Below are 26149 nucleotides of genomic sequence, written 5' to 3' on the forward strand. Positions count from 1 at the left end.
TCACGATCTTCCTGGCCTTGGTCCAGCACCGCCTGCTGTAGATTGAGTGCAGGTCAGGGAGCTCGGAGCGGATGGTGCGCTCAGCTGACCGCACAACCCTCTGTAGAGCTCGTCTGTCCTGCATGGTGCTGTTCCCGAACCAGGTTAAGATGTTTCCTGCCAGGATGCTCTCTATGGTGCACGAGTAAAAGTTCCTGAGCACCTTGGAGGGCAGTTGGAAGTCTCTCAAGCGTCTGAGGTGGTAGAGACGCTGTCGGGCCTTTTTCACCACGGTGTTGATGTGACAGGACCATGACAGGTCCTGCGTGATGTGAACTCCGAGGTATTTGAAGCTGTCCACTCTCTCCACTGGGCACTCGTTGATGACGGGGGTCTGGTAGTTCCTCTCCTGCTTAGTGCTGAAGTCCACTATCAGCTCCTTTGTCTTACTGACGTTTAGAAGGAGGTTGTTCCTCTGGCACCAGTTGTCCAGATTCCTAATCTCCTTCAGGTAGGCCGTCTCGTTGTTATCAGAGATCAGGCCCACCACGACGGTGTCGTCAGCAAACTTGATGATGGTGGTGGAGCTGGTAGTGGCCACACAGTCATATGTGTACAAAGAGTACAGCAGGGGGCTCAGAACACACCCCTGGGGGGCTCCAGTGCTGAGAGTGGTGGAGGCTGAGACATGTCCGCCCATCCTTACTGCCTGTGGTCTGCCAGTTAGGAAGTTGGAGATCCACTGACACATAGATGAGCTGAGTCCCAGATGCTCCAGCTTGGTGGTGAGTGTGGAGGGAATTATGGTGTTAAATGCAGAGCTGTAGTCTATGAAGAGCATTTTAACATAATTCCCCCTTCTAGTGTCCAAGTGAGTGAGTGATGTGTGGAGGAGATGAGAGATGGCATCGTCTGTGGAACGATTTGGACGGTAAGCGAACTGTAGTGGGTCCAGTGTGTCTGGTAGTGAAGAAATGATGAAGTCTCTGACCAGGCGTTCAAAGCACTTCATCACTACTGAGGTGAGGGCTACAGGGCGATAGTCATTGAGAGAAGCAGGGTGGGGTTTCTTCGGGACAGGAACAATGATGGACTCTTTGAAGCATGTGGGGATCACCGACTGAGATAAAGAGATGTTGAATATCTCAGTGAACACAGGAGCTAGCTGGTATGCGCAGTCTCTTAGGATACGACCTGGGATGCCGTCTGGTCCTGCTGCTTTCCTGGTGTTCACTCTCTTGAAGGCTCTCCTTACTTCATGCTCGGAGATGACGAGAACGTTTCCGGTGCTGGCAGTATCTTCCTGTCTGCAGCCGTTAGCGCCGCTAACACTAGCATTGTTGGAGACCTTAGCTGCAGCCTCGAAGCGAGCATAGAAAGTGTTCAGCTCGTCTGCCAGAGTCACGGCCGCGTTCGTCATACCGGTTGTTGGTGCTTTATAGTCCGTTATTGTCCTTAGTCCCCGCCACAGGCTCCTAGAGTCACTCTGTTGGAGTTGTGACTCTAGTTTCCTCCCGTAGCGCTGCTTCGCCTCTTTCACCGCCCTCCGCACGTTATATGACGCGGCTTTGTACGGGTCCATGTCCCCCGTCATGAGTCCCGTGTTGTAGGCAGCGGTGCGGGATCTCAGAGCGTCGCGGATGGTTTTATCCACCCACGGCTTCTGGTTGGGAAACGTTGTGATAGTCTTTGTCTCCACGGTATCATCCGCTAGTTTCCCGATGAATCCCACAACCGCTTCCGTAAACACGTTGACGTCATCGTCGGAGCTGTTTCTGAACATGCCCCAGTCTGCGTCATCGAGTGCGTCCTGTAACGCGACCTTCCTCTGAACCGGAACTTCCTGTTTCAGCCTTTGTTTGTATTTTGGCATGAGGAAGATGGCGGCGTGATCAGATTTGCCAAACGGGGGGCGGGATTGTGCCTTGTAGCCGTCCTTGACCGTAGTGTAGCAGTGGTCCAGTGTCCTTTCACCCCTGGTGGGGCAGGTGATGTGTTGATAAAAGTTCGGCGCTGTGCGTTTGAGGTTGGCGCTATTAAAGTCCCCCGTCACAATAAGCGCAGCGTCCCGGTGTTGTGTCTGGTGCTGTGTGAGTGCCTCATGCAGCTCGCATAAGGCGGTGACCGTGTCCGCTTGTGGTGGAATATAAACGGCACTTACAATGACCGATGTAAATTCCCGAGGTAGATAAAAAGGACGACACATGATGGACAGTAGTTCCAGATTTGGTGTGCAGGAGCGTGTGAGAGGAACAACGTTCGCACTGTTGCACCAGTTGTTGTTCACCATTAAACACACGCCGCCTCCCCTTGACTTCCCCGAGTCCCGTGTCCTGTCCATGCGGTGAACCGAGAAGAACTCGGCCGGCTGGATGGCGTGGTCCGGCACCGCTGGGTTCAGCCATGTCTCGGTGAAGCAGAGGAGATTGCAGTCCCGAATGTCTCTCTGGAACTTTATCCTGGCCCTGAGGTCGTCAAGCTTGTTCTCCAGTGACTGGACGTTGGCGAGCAGGATGCTAGGCAGAGGTGTGCGGTGTGCACGAGCTCTCAGCCTGTTCCTGACGCCGGCTCGCTTCCCTCTAGGCCGCCGCCGCTTCCCTTTGTTCTCCCTCGAGATCTCACTCGGCCAGCTCGGATCCGGAGTTAAAAACTTCGAATTGTGAGTACATTGTATACCAATAGAAACAAGAGTGTCACTGTCATACCTAATGTACCCAATGGTGATGATTTTGCCGATTTAGAAACGCTGAAAACTAACTTAAAAAACAAAGACAAAGAAAAAGTGGTCGGAGCAGTCGTGACGGCAGCCGACCTCACCGGCGCCGTGTTAGATAATGTGTTATGCTTTGGAAGTTCTTTATTTCCTTCTCCATATTTTTTCCCTATCATTCTAGGACACATTAATCTCCCTTTTTTTCTTCAGAGAACTGTGCAGGTTCCTTAAGATGTTTTTTTTTTTTTTTTTTTTTTTTTTGTCTTCTATGGTCTTTTGAGCCTAATTATGCCTTCTCTCACTTGCAGTGACATCTCTTTGGGTTTCATATTTAAAATTACAGTGAAAAGCTATATTTTTTTTAAAAACCAACTTCCTGTCAGTCACTTGTTCAAATAATTTTGAGCCACTTGAAACAGGTGGGCCATGTATGAAAGTGCAATTATTAAACAGTTACTGGAAAAAAGAAAAAATATTGAAAAACCATCTTTAATTAACAGTGCACTTCAATCACATCTTAATTGTTTGATTTAAATCCAATGTGACGGTGTACAGAGGGAAAACTACAAAAAATCATTTCTTTGTCCAACAAATTAAGGAACTGTATTAAAGAACTGTATTATCATTCAACACATGAAATAACAATGATCCACTCCAGGGAATGCTATTTTCAATTTCAGTGAACTCCTTTCATGATGTGATAATATCATGTTATCATTTACATAACCGTTCAGAATAACTGTAATTAAAAACTGGCAAATGTTATTTGAATTAGGGCTCGGGTTTCAGGTAAAGCATGACAGTTGAACCGAGTTTGTTGCAATGATTGTTGAATTAGGAGACAATGAGATTATTTATCTAAATTAAAATCTTTTATATTTTACCATTTAAGGAACATGTCTGAGTCATTTCTAGATTAAAACTAACACTATATTTATTTCAGCTTTAAGCCACAACGGTTTGATAGTGGGTCAGTCCAGTAACAGTCTGGCTTGCTGAATGTTGACAAGCATTAATTGCTGTTTTGGGAAAACTACACGCCCACATGAAATTTAGCACAAGTAAAGCAATTTTTCTGTCTCCATGACTGATTATATAAGGGATGGACTTATGACCATGACAACATTTAAAACTGATCCCATTCTTTAAAAAAAAGAATCATCAACACAGACAAAAAAATATTGTCTTTTTGAAAATATAGCAACATTGTCACAGCTGAAATCATGTCGCTACAATAAGAAAACTGAATAATGACAAGCAGATAAATCTTCTTCAGTTAAATAAGAATATAAATTTATCCCGAAGCAAGAAAGCAAAATTTAAAACAACAGTTTTGTTTCCTTGATGTTTTCAGAAACATATGATTACAAAAGAAACAAGGCAAGAAATTATTTTGTCCTGGCTATATTTGAACTAATGCCAGGACAGTAACCACATTAGCAGGCATAGTTTATTTTATTAAAAAAACCCAAAAAAAACCCCACACAAAACGCAAGCAGCTGATTGTTGGTATTTCAGCCCACACCTGTCTGTTCTTTTATAAGTTTTATATTCCCCATCGAACAGCTGTTTCTAATAAGGATAATAACGTATATAGTTATTTATAGTCAGCCTCATTCATCAGACCTGCAGAAGCAACCTGTAGTGAAGTTGGCTAAACTCACTTTGAACTCATGAGCTAGTAGTTACTGAGGTTCGCTGTAAATTGGTAGGACTGGGATTAAAATAAAAATTCTGACATTGAAAACCTTTTAATATTTGAATTCTGTTGTGGGTTTTTTGCTTTTGTTTTTTAAATGTTACTAAGGTTAAAACAAGCGTGAGTCAGTGTGTTGGTGGAATAGCAGAAGATTTTTGGTTTGGTTCAGTTTGCAGTATTTCTGCAACATGACTGATTATTGCTCGTACTGGTTCTTTCTGACTGTTGATTCTTTCTGGTTGTTTGTGACAAGACTTACGTGAGACTGTGAGATCAGGATGCGATGGTGAATCGAGCAACGTGGTGACAAACCTTTCAGTGTATAAGCCTGATGGTATTATGCAATTGGATCTTTTAAGTATCTAAAGTGATTCATCTGCTAAAGTATCAGCAGTGATTCAGCACTAGAATTATTCTCCTTCATTGTCACTCTTTGCTATAAATCCTGTATTCTATTATCAGTGACCTCAGTCCACTTCCACTGAAGTTGAACCACATAAATGGGCCAGGAGAAATCATTTGGCACTGCCTCTTGGAGTGTCTCACTGTGAAATACTGGACCCCACTTTCGCCTCTGATGGAGCATGCTTGTGAATAGAAGTGGGTAATCAAAATGTCTCTTTTTAAAAGAAAGAAAGAAAGAAAAGGTTCTGACAGGTTTAAAAACTGATGATCTGTGTATCCACACTTCTCTATCAGCTCAGCGTAGAGATAATCTTCTCATAATATACATAACGCTTATCTGTGAAGACCGCGTTTATTTTTGAGCAATTTAGTTTTGACAAGGAAAATGTGAGACCTAAATGGCTTTTTCCTTTGAAAGTGAAACATAAAATGATTCTTTAAAGGAGGATTTATTTGGGAAAGTAGAAAATAGAACATCCCAAGAATGCTAGAGTGCAGATTTTTTATGAGTCACATATATAACGTGTCCTTTAAACAACGAATTATTTATATATTTACTGATATTTTCTCATAAAGCACGTCAATGATGATTGGCTTAAAACCTTCACAGTTAAACCAATTTGCACAGTTTGATGGCTTCACTGAGCACTGAGTTGGTGATCAGTGTGTTCAATAAAAAGCATTAGCAATATTTTAATAATCAAAATCCTTGAGGAAGGCATGTACCACAAAAATGGCCAAGAATGGTGTTATCTGAGAAAACGTGTCAATTTAACCCTGAGCAGTTAGTACGTCTGTTTCTGTACATGGATGCCCATTTTGGAAAAATTGTGTGAATTTACTGTCCAAATAATACTTTCAGAGAGAAATACTAAGAGGGCAGCCTGAAAATGCAAAGCAACAGGGACTTTGGAAGAATCTAGGAAGCTCACTGAGGAAACAGTTGTTTGCCTGTTCAGTGACCAGAGAAAGCAACAGGAAATCTTTGTGTTTGATGTTCATGTTTTTCTGATGTTTGTCTCCACCTCTGTCTCCTCCAGTAAAGCAGTCGAATAAAAAAGATAGGTAGTGAGCTAACCCATGCATCACAACACAAGATTTCGTGGACTTTGTTTTTTTATGTATACTTTAACTGAAGAGCACCTGTCAGATCAGCCATCAGAGTCATGCAGCACTTCCCTTCTCCTCAGTAAAAAAATCTTCAGTTTTCAGAAGGCGGTTACATTTCCACTCAAAACGATGTCAGAAAAGACTGGACACACAACACCCCTTGCACACCACATCAGACTTGCCTGACATCTCCCTGAAGAAAATAAGTAGCCTTTGTCATGTGCAGCCTAAAGATAAACTTTCTGTCAGAACTGAGCACTGAAGGCTTCCCTCCCTTGCATCTTTCCACCCCAGTCTGCCAGCTTTCAAACACAGCCTTGAAGGTGCACTGCCGCTTTCTTACCTCGTTCTGAAGTTAGCCGGGTGTGGATGCCCGTCATACAAAGATAAAAAGTCATATTCCTCCTCCACAGCGAAAGATTGAAAAACTATATGAATCCTGTTCCCCTCCTCAGCAACAATCACCCAGGTACAGTTCGCTCCATTTGGATATCCATATGGAAAGCCAGGACTTTCTATTGTCCCATTCCTGCCTTTTAAAGTGCCTCCACAAGAATGGATAAAACCTGGAAGGAAAGAGAACAAACACAACATCATTATCCAATGCATATAATGGGTTTGTGTGAGACTCTCAGCTGAAGAATAATAAAGTAAAATGCTCTGCAGCACAGAAACAAAAAGAGTACTTCATTTTGATAAACTTCGTCTGCTGCAAGCGTTCAAGCAGCAATAAATAAAAGAGATATTTTAAACAGGCCTGCACAGAGACAATTCCAAATAGCATTTGTTCATAACAACTGAATGCACCCTATGATGTTCATGTGCAATATTTCTTTAACTGAGATCAAATTGTTTGGAAAATCCCCATTGTTCTCAGCTGGCAGAAGCTACGAGAGAAATCTGGCAACCAGCTGACTAAGAGCCAAGTTTTGTGTTTCCATTTATGATTTCTGTTTTCTTTCAGATCAAATAATGACAATAAAATGCAGAAAGCTGCAGCTGCAGTAATATAACAAATGTATAACTGAGGATGCTTTTAAAAAAGATTGTGATGTGTCATTAGAGTCTTTTTTATAGGGTCTAAAAGTGCCAGAGATAGGCAACAAGTAAAGTCTTCTGATTTGGTGCTTCAAGCTTTTAACAGCAGATTAGTCATCTGTCTTGCACCAGCTTACTGAGAACTGATACCCTAGACACATTATGTTAAACCTCATACCATCACTGTCAAGCTACAGTAATCTGGTTGCTTTGCTAACCTTTGTAGTGTTGATGCAAAGGAACGTAAGTGCCACTACTAAACAACCTTGTTTTCACAATATCACACCTATTCCCTCCACACTTCCACATCCAGAGTACTTCCGTAGTTACACAGAATTGCTCCCATGCACACTGTGTCACAATGCAAAGAGCGTCCCCTTTTCATTTCAGGCTAGCTTGCATGTTGTCTAATGAAATGCAAACGTAATTAAGATGCATGGTTTACCCCCCACAATTTACCCCTTGTGTAATTAGCTTTTCACACTTGGTAAGTAAAGGATGTTTTGCATAGTGTGCTGCCCACACACACACACACACTGCAGTATGGGAAAAAGGCAAACACACAGATCACTTGGCAGTTGTGCCACTGAAATGGCCTCTAACTAGACAGATAATAATCTGGTTGCTTTATAAACTGAAGTGACAAAACAGTTAAAATGTTAAACTGTGAAGCAAAGTAAAAAAATTAATTTCCTTCTTGTCAGACTGTCATTTTGTTACTTTTGAGAAAAGCATGGAAGTTGTGTATAGCTACCAAAACAAGGTCTATTATGAAATATATGATAATGCACTGAAATACTGCATTTTTCAGCAGTTTTTACTCAACGGGGTCATGACCCAGCAAAGCACAGGGGTTCTGGCCTAGAATCCCAGAACCGTACATCTTCATGCATATACTGTGCACCCTGACCCGTGTTCATTTTTATGTAATCTCTTGTGATTTTCTCATAGAAACAGTTACAAACATAGTGTGTCAGTAGAGTTCTATATGTAATGCATAAAATAAAATGTCTGGTGATGAGCTGCTGTTCTAAATGCAGAGGAGACAAATTCTTGCCAAGATTTGTTGCATATCTAAGTTGCAATTATTTCCGCCAGCACAGAGCAAACTGGGTAATCATGGCAAATTTGGACCATTGATGCGCCGCCTACAGGGTCAACATGATCCAACCTGTGACATGGTGCTTTATGTGCATTCAAGCACTCTTGGGAATATCATAAATTGCCAGAACAGCACTCATCAATGAGCCACCAAAGTTATGAGCATGGGTGGAAAAATATGGATTTTTGATGGCACATCAGGACCAGAAATCTGCCAGCATGACATACACGTCTGGCCAATAAGTAATGTGATATTTGTAGGTGCTGTGCTGTTGCATTTTTATGTCTTCCTAAGACAAAATGGTCTAAAAAAATTTTGAGAAGCAGTGTTTGCAGCTGTACTACTGTTGTTTTACATTACAAAGATTTGGTTTGTACAGGGAGAAAATGCATATTAAAGTACTATCCGAATCCTGGTGTCTGGCCCTGTTTCCTTTCCAAGTGATCTCTGCTGTTTTTATGAAAATATTTTTGAATACATTTTGCCAAAATTCCATTTTACCAAGTCATTACCACAGAAAGTCATGCCAAATAAAATTAACATAATGTTCTGTGACATTCCATTTAGTCTACAAGCTTAGTCTTACACAGAATTATTGACAGGAAAAAGACTTGCGTTGTTGGTTTAAAAGGCTATTCAACAAATTTTATACATAAAGTTTGGGTAATTTGCCTATGCTGTATTCAAAGAGGTCCTGCCATGAGTGGAATATGCACTGTTTAAAATATATAAATATATCTTTACTGATATAGACTGGATAATGTGTTATATCATTTGATGGAAATGAAAATGATCAACCTACAGAAGGTTGAATTCAAAGACAACCCCCCAAAAAAGAGAAAAAGTGATGTGGCAGGCTGGTCCATTTTTGTCAAAATTTAATTATAGCAACTCAAAATGTTACTCAGTAGTTTGTATGGCCCCCATGTACACAACGCATGCCTGACAATGTCAGGGACCAGAGCGTCACTGCACTTTGAGGTACAATCTTGCAGCATTGGTTGGCTTGAAATATAATGTCCCAGAGATGTCCTGTTGGATTTCAGTCAGGCTACCAGTCAATGCTATCAGTTCCTTCATTCTTGAGAAACTGCTGCATACTCTCACCACATGAGGCTGGGCATTGCTATTCACCAGGAGTAACCCAGAACCCACTGCACCAACATAGGGTCTTAGAATAGGCCCAAACATTCCATCCCAGTACCCAAAGGCAGTCAAGCTGCCTAGCCAGTAGAAGTCCCTGCATGGACCACCATCACCGATCATGCTGAACGATGTGACAGACATCATAATGTTCTCTGCCTTTTCTCCAGACGCTTTCATTTCTGTCATCTGCTCAGGGTGCTCATGTGAAAAGCACAGGGCACAGCGGTGGACCTGCCAATTCTGGTATTCTATGGCAAATGCCAGGTGGGCTCCACATTGCCAGGCAGTGACCACAGGGCTCATTAGAAGATGTTAGGGCCTCAAACCACCCTCATGAAGTCTGTTTCTGGTTGTTTATGGCTGAAAAATAAAACTTTAATGGCTGACACAAACAGGCACAAAATAACAAAGTCAAAAACAGTTAAGAAAGCAGGGGCCCGTTCTTCGTACGTCGCTCACTACATCCAAGATCAAATGACACATCCAAGATCAAACCATCGCGCTAACCGTGAGCTCGCTAATCCGGTTCTCCGAACACACCTTCCGTTGACGATTAGTACAGCTGGACGCAGTAATGTGAGCTCACTGGGTGTCGTAAAAGGGGCTACGCATCGATAGTAGAAACATTGATCGGCAACCCTCTGATTGGTCGGCGAAAATGTCGAAGGAGCGCGCTCGGCTCGGTATTTTTCGGCAGCAGAGCAAGAACTCCTGAGTGAGGGATTTCAGGAGTTTCAGAGTTTAATCAGAACGCAAGGGAACACTGCAAAGGCTGCAAAAGCAAGGAGAGAGGGCTGGCAGAAAGTTGCTGACAAATTAAACTCGTAAGTAATTTAATAATAATAATAATAATATATTGGATTTATATAGCGCTCTTCAAGGCACCCAAAGCGCTTTACAATGCCACTATTCATTCACTCTCACATTCACACACTGGTGGAGGCAGCTACGGTTGTAGCCACAGCTGCCCTGGGGCAGACTGACAGAAGCCAGGCTGCCATATCGCGCCATCGGCCCCTCTGGCCAACACCAGTAGGCTGTAGGGTAGATTTATTATATTACACTATATTATCCAATATTATATTACATTATATTATATTGTTATATTATATCCTCTTTCACATTAGAGCCACAACAGGACCCACTAGAACATGGGAACAAGTAAAAGTGAAATATAAGAATATTCTATAGAATGGTAATATTTATCACTTATATTGCTTTTCGTCTCTTGGAAAGAGACCCTGAAATAATCTGTTTGTTTGTTTATAACAGCAACCAAGAAAAGGGCAGAGCAAAAAAAGACAGGTGGTGGTCCTGCACCCCCTCGTCAACAAGTTGGTTAAGTAAATAATATCCTCACGGGAAAATCGATATCTCTCAATGAGCACACTGTCGCGCTGAGCTAAAGGATCCTGTCTGTCCCGCAATATATGCTGAATTCTGAGGACTCTCCTTATCAATCTTGCACCTTCCGCAATGGGTTGCTCGCGTAAACGGACAGGACATGGCTGCGACAGGCTTCCCAAATCCACCTTGGCTTTTATAGCCGTGGTCTCTCATCTTGATTACACGAAGTAATTTATAATTACTACTCTGAAATATGAATTACATCTGTAATAATCACATACATGTAATAGAATGTTAATAGTACATTTCCCTTTTTTAGGAAATGACCTGTATGTATCTGTGTGACATCAATAAAAGGATCAAGTGCTGCATTATCTTCAGTTACATTGATGTTATTTATTTATCGCTGTTGCTTTCGTATAAATGAAGCGGACATACCTGCGTGGCCGCGATCTAATCCTGTTTACATAAAGTAAACCTGCTCCCGAGCAGGTTTACGCTTACGGCTCTGTTGCTATGACAGCAAGTCCCGGATGAGCTTCGGGGAACCGAACGATCCAAGATCACGCGAAATCGTCAACAATCTAATCCAGCTAACTTACTTAGCGAGGTACGAAGAACAGGCCCCAGGAATCCAAATAAATCCATGAATCAATAAACAGGATCCATCCAGTTAAACAGAGAGATTACTCAGTGAGGACAAAAGGAAGTGCAGCATTACTAATGAGAAACAGCAGGCAGAGGAACACATGGTAGCTCAATTAACAACGAGGAGGCGAAAACAGTCAAGGAATCAGGGCACAACAGACAGGAAGTACACAGGACAAAAAAAAGAAACAGCCCCTCAAAGTAAAACAGGAAATAGCCGATCGTAGCAAGAATACTAATGCTAAACAAGACAAAAATGAAAAAAAGAACCAAGGCATAAGAGAAAGGCAGGCATTACAGAAACACTGGAGACATGACTCAAAACCAAAGAAAACTAAAACTAAAACTTGTGACTAGAATAGATCTAATAACATAGTGAGAATGGTTGGTGGGATTAAAGTATTTCTGAAGTGGCTGTGGCTCAGGAGGTAGATCAGGTTGTCTACTAATCGGATGGTTGGTGATTCGATCTCTGGATATTCCAGTCTGCATGACAAAGTATCCTTGGGCGAAGATACTGAACCCGGAGTTGCTGCTGATGCGTTCATCGGAGTGTGACTGTTAGACAGAAAGCACTTAAGCATAGAAAAACGAGCTTGTGAGAATGGGAGAATGAGGCTTGTAGTATAGATGGCCTTACTGTTGTTAGGTTATGCTGCTTTGTCCACTCTGCTGGTGTTATAGTGTGAAATTCCCAACTGTTGCACTAATAAATCTTATCTTATCTCATCTCTGATTGTTCAAGCAAATAGAACACCACTATATAAGTAGCAGTCCCTTTACTATTTTAAAATAGGCTATTAAGTTGCATTATGGGAAATGTGGTTGGTTTCAGTGTTTTGTAACTTGACCTATGCTGTGGACTAAAGTCAGGAGATCTTGTTCTCTGGTGCTTTGATGTTTCACTTTGTGTTACTAAATCACTGGGGTACCTCTTTAAATGTTATAACAAAAAGAATACTGCTGACATTTGATTTGATTTGGGCCGAGTGAGACTGTAAGACAGTCGAGTAAAAATATATAGAGATAGATAGACACAGAAGCTTACATCAGTGCTACATAACTACGACTGCTTAAAAGTAAACTAAACTTGAACTATGGAAAGGGCAGCACACAGTTTTGTACCTGTGTGTTAACAGTGTGTTGAACAGAAGAATAACATAAAAGTGAAGCAGCCTGTACATTTTGTGCTGGTCTTTGACAAACTAACCTGTAAATAGTAAAAGTCTGCTATTATTGCCTCTGTATTGTACCCGCCACCCAAAAGAGCTCTATTTGTCCTTGAATTATTTCAATGTTTGTCAAGCATTAGATGATTAATGTCGCAAACTATTCAGAGTAAAGCTGTTTGTGTGAACTGCTTAGAAGTGTTTGTGTGGCTGATTGTTGTGATGTCCTGGGGATGACAGAACAGATGCTCACTGCCAAGATATCTCTCTCCCCCCCCCCCCCCCCCCCTTCTTTCTACCTTTATCTCCCACTTTCTACTCCTCAGCTTTATGTATTCCTTTCATCTGTCATTATCCTTGCTTCAACTCTCAAAACTGTCTCTCGCCATTTGTTATTTTTTTCTCCACCATTGTGTTACAATTTTTCTCCTACTTATGTGTGTCTTATTTGCCTTTTTTAATTCACTTTCCCCTCTGCCAAGAATTGTTCTTTATCTCCTTCCTTCTCAGCAACTCTACCTCTCATCCTCACACCCATATCTATTGGCTCCCTTGTTTTTCCCCTTTTTTCCCCCCAAATGAATTAGAATCCCCCTTTTCAATGCTGTGAATCATACAAGCTTGTAATATGTTAAGCGCTGTCAGCTCCATAAAAGCTGCATCTATAAAAAGAACACTGTAAGCATTCATCTTGTTACTTCAAAGGAAAATGCAACGACAACATGTGCTTCCTTGTACAGGAGAGAGGACATGCACTAAATTAATTTATCACTTAGACCAACAGCATCTCATCCTTGAATTTTGCTGTGACCGCTCAGCTGCCTGCTCTAACCTCCATCATCATTTCAATTGTGAAAGGCAATCCCCAGAGTTTTCTCTGACCCCATGTTAGTGCCACGCTGCAAAAAATGTCCATAAATTGTGATGAGAAACCAAATTAACAACATGCTGTGATTGCACAGTAGGGAAAATATGGTTCCGAAAAATATGAATCAGTATCATAATGCATGAGTCTGGCAGAAACAGTGGCCTCAGCAGGCGGCCAGGCAGCCTGACAGACATCTCAAGAATGGCCCCAGCTGTTCCTCAAATGCTTACATTTACCCCTAGCCTTTTGGACGTGCACACAAGCACGGTCCATTTTTTCACACCACACTTTTGAAGCTGATAACAGATTGTTATACTTGCTCTGCAAGACAAAGACAGACAAATGGCAGTTGTCTGCAGCTCTGATGAGATTTCCGAAGGTATTTGTCAATCTAAAATAAGAGTGCATGCGTATGTGCTGTTGTTTCTGTTTGTGTGCATGTGGGTGCGTGCACGTGTTTGAGTATGCATATGTATATTTGTTGTTGGCCTTGTTGTGCTTCTCACTAAAGGAAAAGGGTGAGACAGAACTATTGAATGTAATCTCCTTTTGTGTAGTGAGCACAGAGATTTGGGGCAGAATGAACCAGTTAATGAACCACAGGATGAAAAATAAGATTGATTTTGTAAACAAAATATATTATGCATCATCGAGAATATCCTATTATTTTTCAAGGGCTAAACAAATTTGTTGCATGCTAAGTGGGTTATTTAAGATTTACTTTAGGCATGGAGGAAAATGAGAGACAGCACTTTTGGCTTTTCAGTACATGGACTGGTGTATGAAATGATTGGTGCACCATGAACGAGTAAACAGCCAATATGTTGTCCTCCGCCATTAATGCAGATCTGTATTGGGCCATAAAGAGCAGTGATTATGTGCAGCAGGAGAGGGGAGGAGCAGTCATTTTACTGCCATCCGCATTATTATGAGTGACAAACAGGCCACTGGGTAATGGATGGTTGCTGATGGGTATGAGAGATTGCCCATCCCAATTGACTATTTTTGAACAGACTATCATTAAATAGGCACAGAAAATAAACAAGCATAGTTTAACCTGCACCGTAGTCGCTTCAGGATCCAGCAGGGCAGATTTAACTGCTACACAGAGTCTCTTCTCTCCCCCTGCAGTGAAACTGTTGCATTCTGATGAAAGAGCGCGGCCTTTAGTTTGGCAAATTTATTGTGTTCCATTTGCTATATTGCCCTTGAAGTCTATTAACTTTATCTGCTGTCTATTGTTTTGTATTTCTATTTTACTGACTGTGTATTATTTGCCCGTTTTATGTGGCAGGCTGCACATGACAATAAAGTTTATCTAATCTAACAAAAAGCTTCAGCAATCAGTGTAGTATTGAAATAAATCCTTTTGTGTTCTAATTAGTGGCTTTCAGTGTAGGCTTCCGGACAATAAAAGAAATGTTGTTCGTCCCCTCCATGAGCACCACAGGTGTGTGAGCGTTTTTGTTAGGGGAAAATAAAATGTCACATTATTCGCAAAGTGGCGTCAGTTACTGAGAAACAATGTATAATGCTTTGCAGATTTGCTCTTCATCAATTGCATGTCGCTCTAAAAGGTGTCGAGGGAAAAAATAAAAAGAAGAACAAGGGCACACACTGCAGCGCAACATTTGGATAAAGGTCTCTACTAGGCATTGTTAAAGGACAAAAGTGTCAGCGGAAAGTATGCTACACAAACAAAGTCAGACAATGTCAGAGTGCATCACTGCATTTCAAATGTATGGCAGATGCTTTGAAACAAAGCGACTTACATTTGTCCCCACATATGCGCATACCTGTTAAGTGTGTTTATGTGACATAAACTGACCAGAGAAACTACAGATGGACGAGGGGAACTGGTTTCTCCTTTTCTTGTCAAAAGCAACTTAGAAATGTTTGCAACTGTTGCAAGACATTGTAAAACAATTGCAGTGCATAAACATGCACAACTGTGTTCTAAGCATAAAGATACTTAAAACAGCTGTGCACCTCGTGCTTTCCCCCCCACATGTATTTGAAGTAATTTCTCTGCTTGCTTGATACTCCATTTCCTCATGAATGATTGTAGTGAATGCTTAGTCAAGGACACCTCTTGGTCTGGATGGCATTTCATCATTGTTCACGATGATGGCCTAATACAATGGATGGGGAAGGCCATAGCACCTCCCCTAGCCATCAAATTTAGCACTAAAAAAACCTGCATTGATTTGCACCCGACCTTAACGGTGAATCAGCCATTATGAAGATATCCATCAGACCTGTTACACAGCACTGGCTGTAAAGAAGGAGGTCTTTCCAAGCAAAGCAAAGCAAAGGTCAACAAATATCCTCATAGACTTCATTTGCTGCAAAGTCCCTGTATTGCTGTTGCTTCCGTAACCTTTACAAAACACAGAATCATCAGGACCTTGTGTAACACGGTGCTGATGATTCAGAGTGCTGATTTTAAATCTTGCACTGTCAAGCTAATTGAGGCTGGGATTTTCATGTGCAGCGTTTTGAATATTGTGATCCAAACAGAAGGGACTCTTTCACAAAATGCTAAAAACGAAAGCCAAATATAGCTGCAGACACCAGGATCAAAGCTGCACTTGAATTATTGGGGATCAGCAATGACTTTAAACCTTAGTATGTTTACTGAGTGTTCCAGTGGGGAGATTGCTTTCTGCGACACACCAAATAATAGGTTGGGACAGTTACATCACAAGTGCAAAATCTGCACATCTATGGATATTTCAAGTGGAAATTTTAGTACTAAATTTTCTGCTGGTTTGGTGGGCATTTTTGAAACCTGTTGGTGTTTGATCGAGTGGTTGTAGTCATTCAGTGGTCGCTGTACAACTGTTATAGCATATTTCTTCAATGATCATAGCTTTTGAAAAGAACAGAGATAAATGTGAGAATACATATGTGTGTGTGTGTGTGTGTGTGTGTGTGTGTGTGTGTGTGTGTGTGTGTGTGTGAGCGAGAGAGAGAGAGAGAGAGAGAAAGAAAGGGAGAGAGTCTCTCTCCTGTCTCTCTTTTTGTTGCTTGTTTGCTGTCATACCTCTGGATCATGAATCTTGAAGGTCTGCTATCCAATTTCATGAACTTTTCTCTCAGAGCTATCAAAATCTGTTCTCTGACTTACAGACTTAAAGTGTTGCATGAAAAAGAGAGAGTCATTTTTCTTCACCATAACCAGAACAGCAACTTTAGTAGACACGAATCTTAGACTGATGGCCTCAAAAAGAAGGATTTTATCTGCGTGGCTGTACTGCACCTTTGCATTTCATATTGATAGAATGTGCATTATCGCAGTCCCTCACTACGCTTGTCTGCATGCTTGATGAAAGGGAAATGGGCTCCCTACAACAAAAACAGAAAAGAGGCTTCCTAGAGAATCACTATTACCTCATGAGTGTGTCACTGCAATTTGGGAAAGGGCTGTGAAGTATTAGATTTGGTGATTTTGAATTGCCAACCACTGAGCTGAAAAATAGTAAAATCAAATACACTGAAACACAGCTGGCACATGCATAAGTGCATGGTCACACACACACATACTCAGGTGAAAAATGGTCAAATCAAATAGACTGCCACGCTGAATCCCAGCTGGCACATGCATAAGTATGAACACACACTGTTGTGTACAGAAATAACAGCGATTGTGTGTCTGTGTGACCTAGTTTAATAACTACTACTGTAGCTCATCGTGCTTTACTTACTTCCCAGCAGATATGGTATTTTATGGCTAGACACCAGTAGATCCTCAAAGTGCTACTGAGGCATATTGCACCTGATGCCAGACCACCGCTGTGAGAGTTGCTGTACAACACAAAACTGTGAGCCAACAACACATCTAATAGGATGCCTGTCGCTCAAGCCTCCAATCTCCCAAACAAACAATAACATCAACACTTCACTTTTCCCGAAGAGACATAAGAAAGACACACAGGATAAGAATTTGTTTTTTATCTGGCCACTTATCTTTTCTATGTAAAACTCTTATTCAGCCTGGGCTGCCACCTTGTAAGGTCTTTGTTTTGCAGCATATTAAAACCTAAGTTGTGTTTTAAATGGACCTAACTGATGACTTATTAATGCTTTTATGAAAAAAGCGAGTCCTGGTTCAATCGAGAAAATTGAAAGAAGAAGCATTTTGGACAAACCAGACAAACCATGTTAAACAGGCAAAGTTAAAACAAACGGGAAAAAAAACCCAAACCCAATATGTGCAGATATGGAAATGGATGAATAACTGCTTAAAAGAAATGCAACTCTACAGGCCAGGACAAAAAGCTAAGGCAAACAGCATGACACCCTGAATTCATTATTAGTTAATCAATGGGTTGTTTCACTATGCACAGCAGAAGCCTTATTGTGTCTTCTCACCTGTAACACTGGATAAGAGACTTTATTTTTGAGATAAAAAGAAGTAACTTTCAGATTAAAGTATTTGTAAAGAATTCAGCCGCTTCTAAGATGCTACTCTGTGAGCATCTTGTCTCAGTTTCAGCACCAGGATGAGGTAACTAAACTGGCAGTGAATGAGAGTGCCCCAATATTTCTTTAGTAAAACAGCAAGTTATTACCATACCATGTAAACAGGTCCCTATATTACATTTTCGATACTTTTGTGTGTCTTTGCCACTGATATTTGACATCGAGTAAGACTGACAGGCCACTCGTAGATTGTTACAAGAAATTTGTTTAATTAAGCACAGCCTCTGTGAGACCAAATATGAAGAACACAAAGCTACCTTTTGAAAAATCTAATAATTCATTTGCTAAAGGGGAAAAGCCTGTTCTTGGTCTACCTGTGTGTGTAGATGGATTATATAATCTCCATGTGCTGCCTCCGAAACATTGTAAACATTGGTAGCAAATTGGTTTAGTTTATTTGAGAAGACATGCTGTAGATTCATGGTAACAGCCACTGAGCAATCTAGCTTTATAGTTAGCTTCACATTGCTTCATTTATTTTCCCAGACAGTGCTCTCCTGTCACACATCAGAACTTCAGCTGACAACCACAGACACAAACAGGTGGCCACTGAGAAAGAACATCCATGAAGACACATGCATGTGTTATGAATTTAGTACTACTGAAAATATACTGCACTGTAGAAACATTTAAGAACAGTAATTATAACAAAAAATCAGAATATCATCTCTTACAATATTACCTTTTAATTGATGTGTAAGCAAAATTCTTTCAATAGTGTTTCCCAACTAGGGCCAACAACTGCAACTGTTTCCAAATTTCTGTCCCATGACTTATCTCCTTTTTTTGGTTTATTTGTTTCAAATGTAAAGAGAAATGCATGAATATTGTTAAATAAATGAAAAGTTTCTTTCAGTAAGTATAACTCCAGACATTTATGAGTTTAATCCTCACTTAAAATTGCACCTGATGTGCACAACAGGGTCCAGCTTGAATTTGTAGACTCTCAATTTGGCCTCACCTCAACATATTGCATTTAATCTCAGCTAACGGTGAGCTGTTTATCTTCCTGAATACAAGATGTTGCCAGTCTATCTCCCCCAAGAATACTAGTTATATTAAAACAGACTTCATCAGAACCATCAAACTATATCCAGGCTTCACAGGGGCCTGTCAGCAACATCTAAGAGCTTGGCCCAGGCTTGAAGCCACGAGCGAGCGGCCAGTGGGTGAACTGAGTATTACTTTGGTATGCCACTTGGACTATCCATTAAGATATCAGCACTGAAAGAAACATAAGAAAGCCAGAGCGTAAAATGTTAGCTGTTCCAAGTTCACGTATCATCATCCAGGAAAAGAGCTTATTAACACATCCAAGTAAAATCCTCTTTTTTATTTCCCCTCAATATTTTGGGACTCTGTAAAGTTGAGCAAACACAGACGAAACTGATTTGCTAGTCATCTAATATCCGTATTTAATTTAGTATAGCACAAAGACATCTTATTAAATGCTGGAATGTCAAACAATTTGCCCAGAATGCCTTTCCTTTACATTTGAAAGAAACAGTCAGTAATCATCTTACTGACATGTTGCCAGTCAGCCTAATTAGCAATGAGATGTTCTGTCAGGTCTTTACCTTTTTGTAGCACAAGTTCAATAAGTATTTAAATAATAATAATAAAAATGCCTACATTTCAAGTATAAAATGATGTTTTTGTACAATTTACAATTCAATATAGGTTTATATGATTTTGTTAATCACTGGACTGCATATTTATTTACATACTAAACTCCATCCCAACTTTTTTGGAACTGTATGGGTTGTACTTCTTCATCTTCTTCGACCATTTTTGTGGACCTTGGAGGCAGTTGGATAATGCCCAGCATTCCCACAAGATAGAATATAATTACACAGACAAATTGTAATCCTGATTAGCCCCAGCAGCCTTCCCAGCCTGTTTACATAATCACATTGAGATAAAGTCTTCATCAAGGGCTCAGTGGCCAGATTACAGTCTGTGTAGAACCCACCTGATTACCAATAATTAGAGACTGCCCAGTATAGACTTAATAAAGACACAGACACACACACACACGTGAGAGATAGAAGAAAATGTCAGAAATACAATGTAGTCACAATAAACAGAAGCAGTGCCACACGACAGATGGACAATTTTCAACAATCTGCTTGCAATCATTAATCGTTCATTGTCTTTTCAAGGGTCCACGATACAGCCCAGAGCCTCTGTGGTCTCTTTGCCCCTTCAGCTTCCTATGAGGACACACCTTCCTAATTTTCATTTATAAGACCCAAACAACAAAAAATGAATGTCTGAGCAGATCTTGATATGCAAAATACCACTGAAAATTAATTAAATCCATAAAAAGTATGAATATAAAGTGAAACAGCATCCATCTGCTTCACTATTCTAATAACCATAAACACTATACGAGTAAAGGGGGCAGATGAAGCAAGCTGTGCACATAACCACAGTCTGGTTCTTCAGAGCATCACCACTTACATTCACATGATATTATCCATTTCTTCTGTAAGTACAGAAGATTTATTGTTGTGAACATATTGATTGTCCACTGATCGATGAACGCATTGCGACAACCATAAAAAACGGACAAAGGCCGCTTTTGTACCCAAGGGAAGAGAGACAGATTGTTCATTGTCAGCGCAAAGGAATTCAATTGGTGTTTGAACCAGTTATTTTGATCATCTATTTCTTCATGTTTTTAAGGACTTTATCTTTAAAACCACAGAAAACTTCAATGTCTACAGTTTATCCTCTTCAATTTGTATACGCAGTATTATATTCTCTTCAAGGATGTGACCAAGTTGCATTGAATTTCCACAGTTAATCGAACTGCTGCAATGAGTTTTGTTTTTTTTAATGAAATTGTGACATTGTATCTGTTCTGCACAACAAGTTGCAAAACTTTCATTCAACTTCATTATATATGTGCACAGTGCCAAGATTTAGACAGGTGATGGAGATACCTAAGAATCAGAACTGTGCATCATCCAGGACAGGATCCTGGCTCAAAAATAATCTAATTATAGTCACTGAAAAAAGACCTCTAGAAAAGTGCTGTTGTACAAACCCTGCCAGATAGGAGTCTTTTTTATGGCATCATTATCTTAGAAGGAGAAGTGAGTCACAGGCCAGATGTAGCAGATATCTTTTTACTTCTGCAAACACTGTGTCAACTGTCAGAGGCTGAGGAACAACAACTGTTCCATAGTTCTTCTTCCTCTCATTGCGCCATGTCACTATTTCCTCCACTCTTTTCCAAAAGAAGATCCAGGCCTTCTCCCCTTTCCTCACGTCCTCCTCCTCTCCCTCCCCCCACGCCCTCCCCCAATTCCTGGCTGGCTGTCTCCCTAATAAGTAACAGAACTAGGAGGATTGGCAGTGGCCTCAAGGTTTGACATTGCCACAGTGTGGGTGGTGATGAAACAGCACTGTGCCCGACTCTGCTCCACTCGACTTGGCTCATTCTTGGTGGGCGCTGCTACTCTGCATGCTGCACATCTCATCCACCCCCAAGAGACAGACGTTGGAATTACTCACAGGCCGAGCAATCTGCATGTAAATTAATATCTGTGAGTCCCCACATTCGGAAATAAATACATGCATGCAACAGATAGGTAGCCATTCAGTCACACGCATAAAACATCGTTAATGTGTTTTACGCAAAGACATTCAGAAGTAACACATTTTGGGGGTTTGGGGGGGTATTTTGATGGCTTCTCTCTCTTTCGCTCTTTGCGTCGGATTTTAGTAAGAAATGAGAATTTCACCCAGTAGTGTGTGGTACTCAAACAGACACACTCATGCACACACACACACTTCTGTTTCGACATGTAACTCCACTGCAAGGGCACGAGAATTTCATTTTTGCTTTCTGCAATTGTTTACGTGCCATTGAACAGCGGATGAGGACATGTTAATTGCAGTGTGCTAAATAAGCACTCGTCGCTTTGACTGACTTTTACAAAAGCTGTAGTGAGTGAACAGCATGAATCTAATTAAAATAAAAACAGAGAGATGACACAATCGAGCTCAAAGTCGTTTTTTAAGGACTTTATTTTGAAAACTGCTGGGAAAGTGGCATTTTACTAGTGCAGTTGTTGGTCTGACTAAATCTTGCTGATGCATATAAGAAGAAGACAGAGGGAAAATAAACTAAAGCAGCTGTTACCTCACCAGCTACATCGAGCACTGAAATGGTCAGACACAGAGACAGAGCCACCAGAATACTAAGAAGCCCACCTTACACCTGCCTGCACTGGCAACTTCGATAAATACCAGCCAACAAATTGGTTCTACACCACTTAACCTGCCTCGGTCCCTGAATGGGTTCAGTAACGTTTCTGGTGAGAAACCGGCCTGACGCAAATCTCACATAAATACTTGAAAAACTCGACCCAGAAACGAGAAAATGCGCGCGGCTTTATCCCAAAAGAAAATCAAAATCTCTTAACATGATCAATGTGCGGCGCGTGCACTTGCGCCTCAACAATTCACTAGTTAGCCTACTAAGCAAAGCAGCTCACGTAGGCTATTAGAAGAAGCGTAGGCTACCGCAAGAATATCTATTGAGCGAATCTGTCAAAGCCTGCATTGAGCGCAAAACCGCCGAAATGCGTCCCTTAAAAGTCCATCCAGAGAGCCGAGGTAGGCTATTATGTGCACGTCTGTAACGTTAAAGGTTTTGATTTCTTGCACGCACGCACACATGCGCGCGCAGACACACACCGAGGCACACCAAGCGCATTCGAAAATGCAGAGAATTGCGGCAGTGGCTCGTACCTTTCACACAAGTGAACATCAGTGAGAAGACGAGGTTCCAAAAAACAATCCCCGTTCTAATCCTCATCGTTTTGGCTTGAACAAAGTCCCGTCTGCCACATTTAACGCATCTCCTGTTGAAAACGTCCCGTAGTTCAATAGATCCGCCGTAGTATCCGTCTCTGTAAATCCCCTTCATGTTCACAACTAAAACATGTAACCTATGGCCAGTTTTCGCTTTCTGTGGGGGTTTAAGTAGATTCCCTTCTCAGAGGAGAAACAGGCAGAGCCGCCCGCCGCGCTTCGTCAGCTGATAGGAGAGAAGTGAGCAAGACTGAATTTTAGGATAGGACCACAGCAACCTGGACGAGGGCTCAACCATCTCTGCTGAGAGGGGCATCAAGTGCAAGGATCTCTGCTGGCGCGCTCTTGTGTCTGCCGTTCAACATATTTCCCTTTGAATCCCTAAAAACCGGCTGATGACGGAGAAGAGTCTGGTCTACAGTTTGAATGCTGGCTTTATCGATCGGCAATTGAGCCAGGCAGAGTGAGAGAGGAAAGGTGGCAGTGGGAGCAGGGAGGGGAGGGTGCGAGAGGGAGAGCGTCCTGTGTAAGTATGATTTGGCGGATGTGTGGGTAACAAATCATGAAGTGGGAACAGCAAGGTGTGGGTGGCAAAGGAGAAGGAGGGAGGTATCTTTATCTTTATTTGCATTCTTCTCATAAAGAAGAATGCAAATACTGAGAAAGAGTCGTACTGTGTTAATGAGAGCGTGTGTGTGTGTGTGTGTGTGTGTGTGTGTGTGTGTGTGTGTGTGTGTGTGTGTGTGTGTGTGTGTGTTTGAGGTGGAAAGGGTGTGGGGGTGTTAGTTGAGACTCAGACAGGCAGCATCCCGTCCCGAGAGCTGATGAAAGAAATACGCCTGGTAGGCAATCCCACCATAACTCTGATTTTCATTTTGGAGATCGAGAGGAGCTGTTATTGGGAGTGATGGGGTTGGGCAATTTGCAATGCAAAGACGGAACGATGACGGCGCAAAGCGCAGCTCAGCTGCAGTGGGGCTCTTCTGCCATCTAGCTTCGGAAGAGTCGCCGACCTCTGCTTTGAAACGGATAGGAAACGGGGAGCAGTGAAGCGAGAGGCCGTGATTGCACATAGAATGAACATCATTATGTTTGTAACACATTCGGATAGAGCTGCTTCAAGAGCGGTTAACTCCAACACACAAAGCTTCGCTTCCTATTTTTACGACACATTTCCTGGATTGCAGTGAACATCCAACACCCTCAAGTTTCGACTGTGTGAGAGCAGCAGCTCTGAACAGAGCTTGAATATCAGATCGGACTCAAATCAATTGTGCATATCTTCGGTTTGAATATGGCCCAATTAATAACTGCAGTTTCAATGACCTCTATAAAAATCAATATTTTTTCCTTAAGAAGAAGCAAAAAAAAAAAAAAAAAAAAAAAAAAAGCTTTTAGTAGAGTAAGAGAGCTGTCCGTGGTGCTGAAACTAAAAACCAGCGTCTTGTTAGGGAAAGCAACTGATGTTTTTATCATTTAAAACGATATGGCCAAAAATATTAAACTTTAATTTAATACTTAATACATACATTAATACCTTTTTAACACATTCAAACTGTTTATACAAAGAAAGAAAGAAAGAAAGAAAGAAAGAAAGAAAGAAAGAAAGAAAGAAAGAAAGAAAGAAAGAAAGAAAGAAAGAAAGGGACAAGTAAGTTTAAATCTGCATCATGATAATCATCTCTTTTCATGTCTCCGTGTACAAGGTTAGACAGGATGAACTTCACACTCATAACCCTTCAGTCCATTGGGAGAGCAAATGGGGAAAACAGCTTGATCCTGTTCTAATCTTCCCTAATTATTAGGCTGCAGAGGGCAATGGGATTGTTGTCCTTTAGCCAGATAAACAGCAAAAACATAATTCAGCTCTGCAGGCCAAATGGTGGGGAATCAGGATTTCTAATTACAACTCTACAAGATTCATTGGGGATTTTTGTCCTGTAAATAGCTGTAACACTTTATCGCCATCGTATTTCGCGAATTGCATTTTATTCCCTGTTTATTGTGCGTCTAAGAAATGTATTGTAGTTCTTTGTGAAAATCTTATTCTACATGTTTCTGTGGACAGCTAGATATTAATCTATCTCTTTCTACCCCATACAAACTGAATCGCTACCACATGAGCGATAGATTTGTATCCTTCCTCCATTTCTCTGTAGAGTTGTTTATCGCAATGGTTTATGCTGCAGAGGAAAACCGCTGCATATCTGGCAGTGTGAAGTGGAAGGTCCCACATTCCCTCCTGGCATCAGAATTCTTCAGGTGTCTACAGGCTCAACAGAGGCTGCTGGGAATGCATTGAGGCACTAGGCGGCTTGTCTTCGCCACTGTAATCGACAGGTGGGCCCAGGAGAGTGGGCTTCAGTCGTATTGATGCCTCTCGCCAGCTCGCCCTTGCTGCTTGATGAGCAATCAGACAGCCTCCTGCCTGATCCTCCTGTTGTTTTTGTGTGCATTTGTGGGTGTGTGCTCACCTCTGTGTATTAATAGTTCATAAATGCTAAATGGAACATGCATCCTCCTGTGCTTGCATACATCTGTGCGAGCATGGATGAGTATTCTGTGGGAATAGGGGCGCATTTGTGCTAATATTTATGGACTTAAGTTCAAAGGCATCTGCTAAAGGTACCTTTACGTACTTACTACTGGAACAGGAAGCCCGGGGGCCAGTTTACTAACCATCCAGATAATCAGTCAGCTGAATAAAAAGCCACTCAGACTGCTCTAACTCTTAGGGAGCAAATAGGTTGTTGTACTAGTGAGTATGCTCAGCATTTTCTTATTACACCTGGAAAGATTTCCGTGTCACACACAGGTCAAAGGCCTCCTGCATTCCCACAGGGGGGCTAGCTAACGGGATTTCTACCATTGCAGCGTATCCCGCATTCTGTGTATGCATGAGTGCGTGCACATGTTTGAATAAAAGTGTCAAACCGCTTGTGTGCATGTAACGCATATACCCTTCAGTATGTGTCTGCTTTCATGAACACATATTGTGGTGGTATAGGCCTTGGCATTCACATCTAAGTTGAGATCTTCACGCCTGGGTTGTATTTTGTTTGCGTGTGTGTATGTGTGTCTGTATGTACTGGGGCAAAGTGCAGCTGTGAGGGCGTTGATAGAGTAAGCACTGGGGTCGGATTAGCTGACTTGACTTCCCTAGAGGAATATTTCTGAATCTGGCCTCTCTCACACTACCACTAATCCACTGCTGGGTTCAGCTGCTCCATTGCTCTAGGTGTGCACCTACAGTACACAAGCAGCAAGGGGAAGGTAGGTGGGGCAGGTGAAAGGAGTAGAGGGAAGATATGTGTGCATGTGGGTAAGAGGGTAGAGGGGATAGAGATGGAATCAGAGTTGCCGTGTCTGTGACAGTGGGTATTTTTGGGGCTCAAATAAAATCATACCAGGATTCTTTTTTTTTTTTTTTTTTTAAGCATTCTTAGTGCTCATGGAGCCCCCCAAAAATGGCCATTCATGCTTATGTGTACATTTGCATACATTTTTATGTCTTTTGTAAAGTCAGCCAACATCCCAGTGCTTCTGTGCTAAGAGATGTAGATGGTGTAGAGGAAGTAAAAGACAGAGGCCTGGGTTTATAAAGAGGCGTGTT

The 26149-nt window shown here is 41.6% G+C and overlaps 1 protein-coding gene across 9 annotated transcripts in view; it reads right to left on the reverse strand.

Moving 5' to 3' along the window:
- LOC308404971 (CUB and sushi domain-containing protein 3-like) overlaps nt 1–22992 on the reverse strand; it is a 251895-nt gene extending 228903 nt beyond the window's left edge. For 8 of the 9 annotated variants that reach the window (XR_013973240.1, XM_080895307.1, XM_080895306.1 and 5 more), the window contains exons 1-2: nt 22474–22992; nt 6250–6472 (exon numbers count right to left, since the gene is read on the reverse strand). Coding sequence is in view for 8 of the 9 variants with exons in the window: in XM_080895307.1 (XP_080751433.1) it covers nt 6250–6472; nt 22474–22651 (401 nt within the window). In the remaining variant the exon portion in view is untranslated. Of the gene's footprint in view, nt 1–6249; nt 6473–11141; nt 11332–22473 lie in introns of those variants that run through there. The other variant, XM_080895308.1, reaches the window with a different exon arrangement.
- Nucleotides 22993–26149: the final 3157 nt, after the last annotated feature.

The sequence above is a fragment of the Rhamphochromis sp. 'chilingali' genome (genome assembly GCF_963969265.1).
Source record: "Rhamphochromis sp. 'chilingali' genome assembly, chromosome: 11".
NCBI lineage: Eukaryota > Metazoa > Chordata > Actinopteri > Cichliformes > Cichlidae > Rhamphochromis > Rhamphochromis sp. 'chilingali'.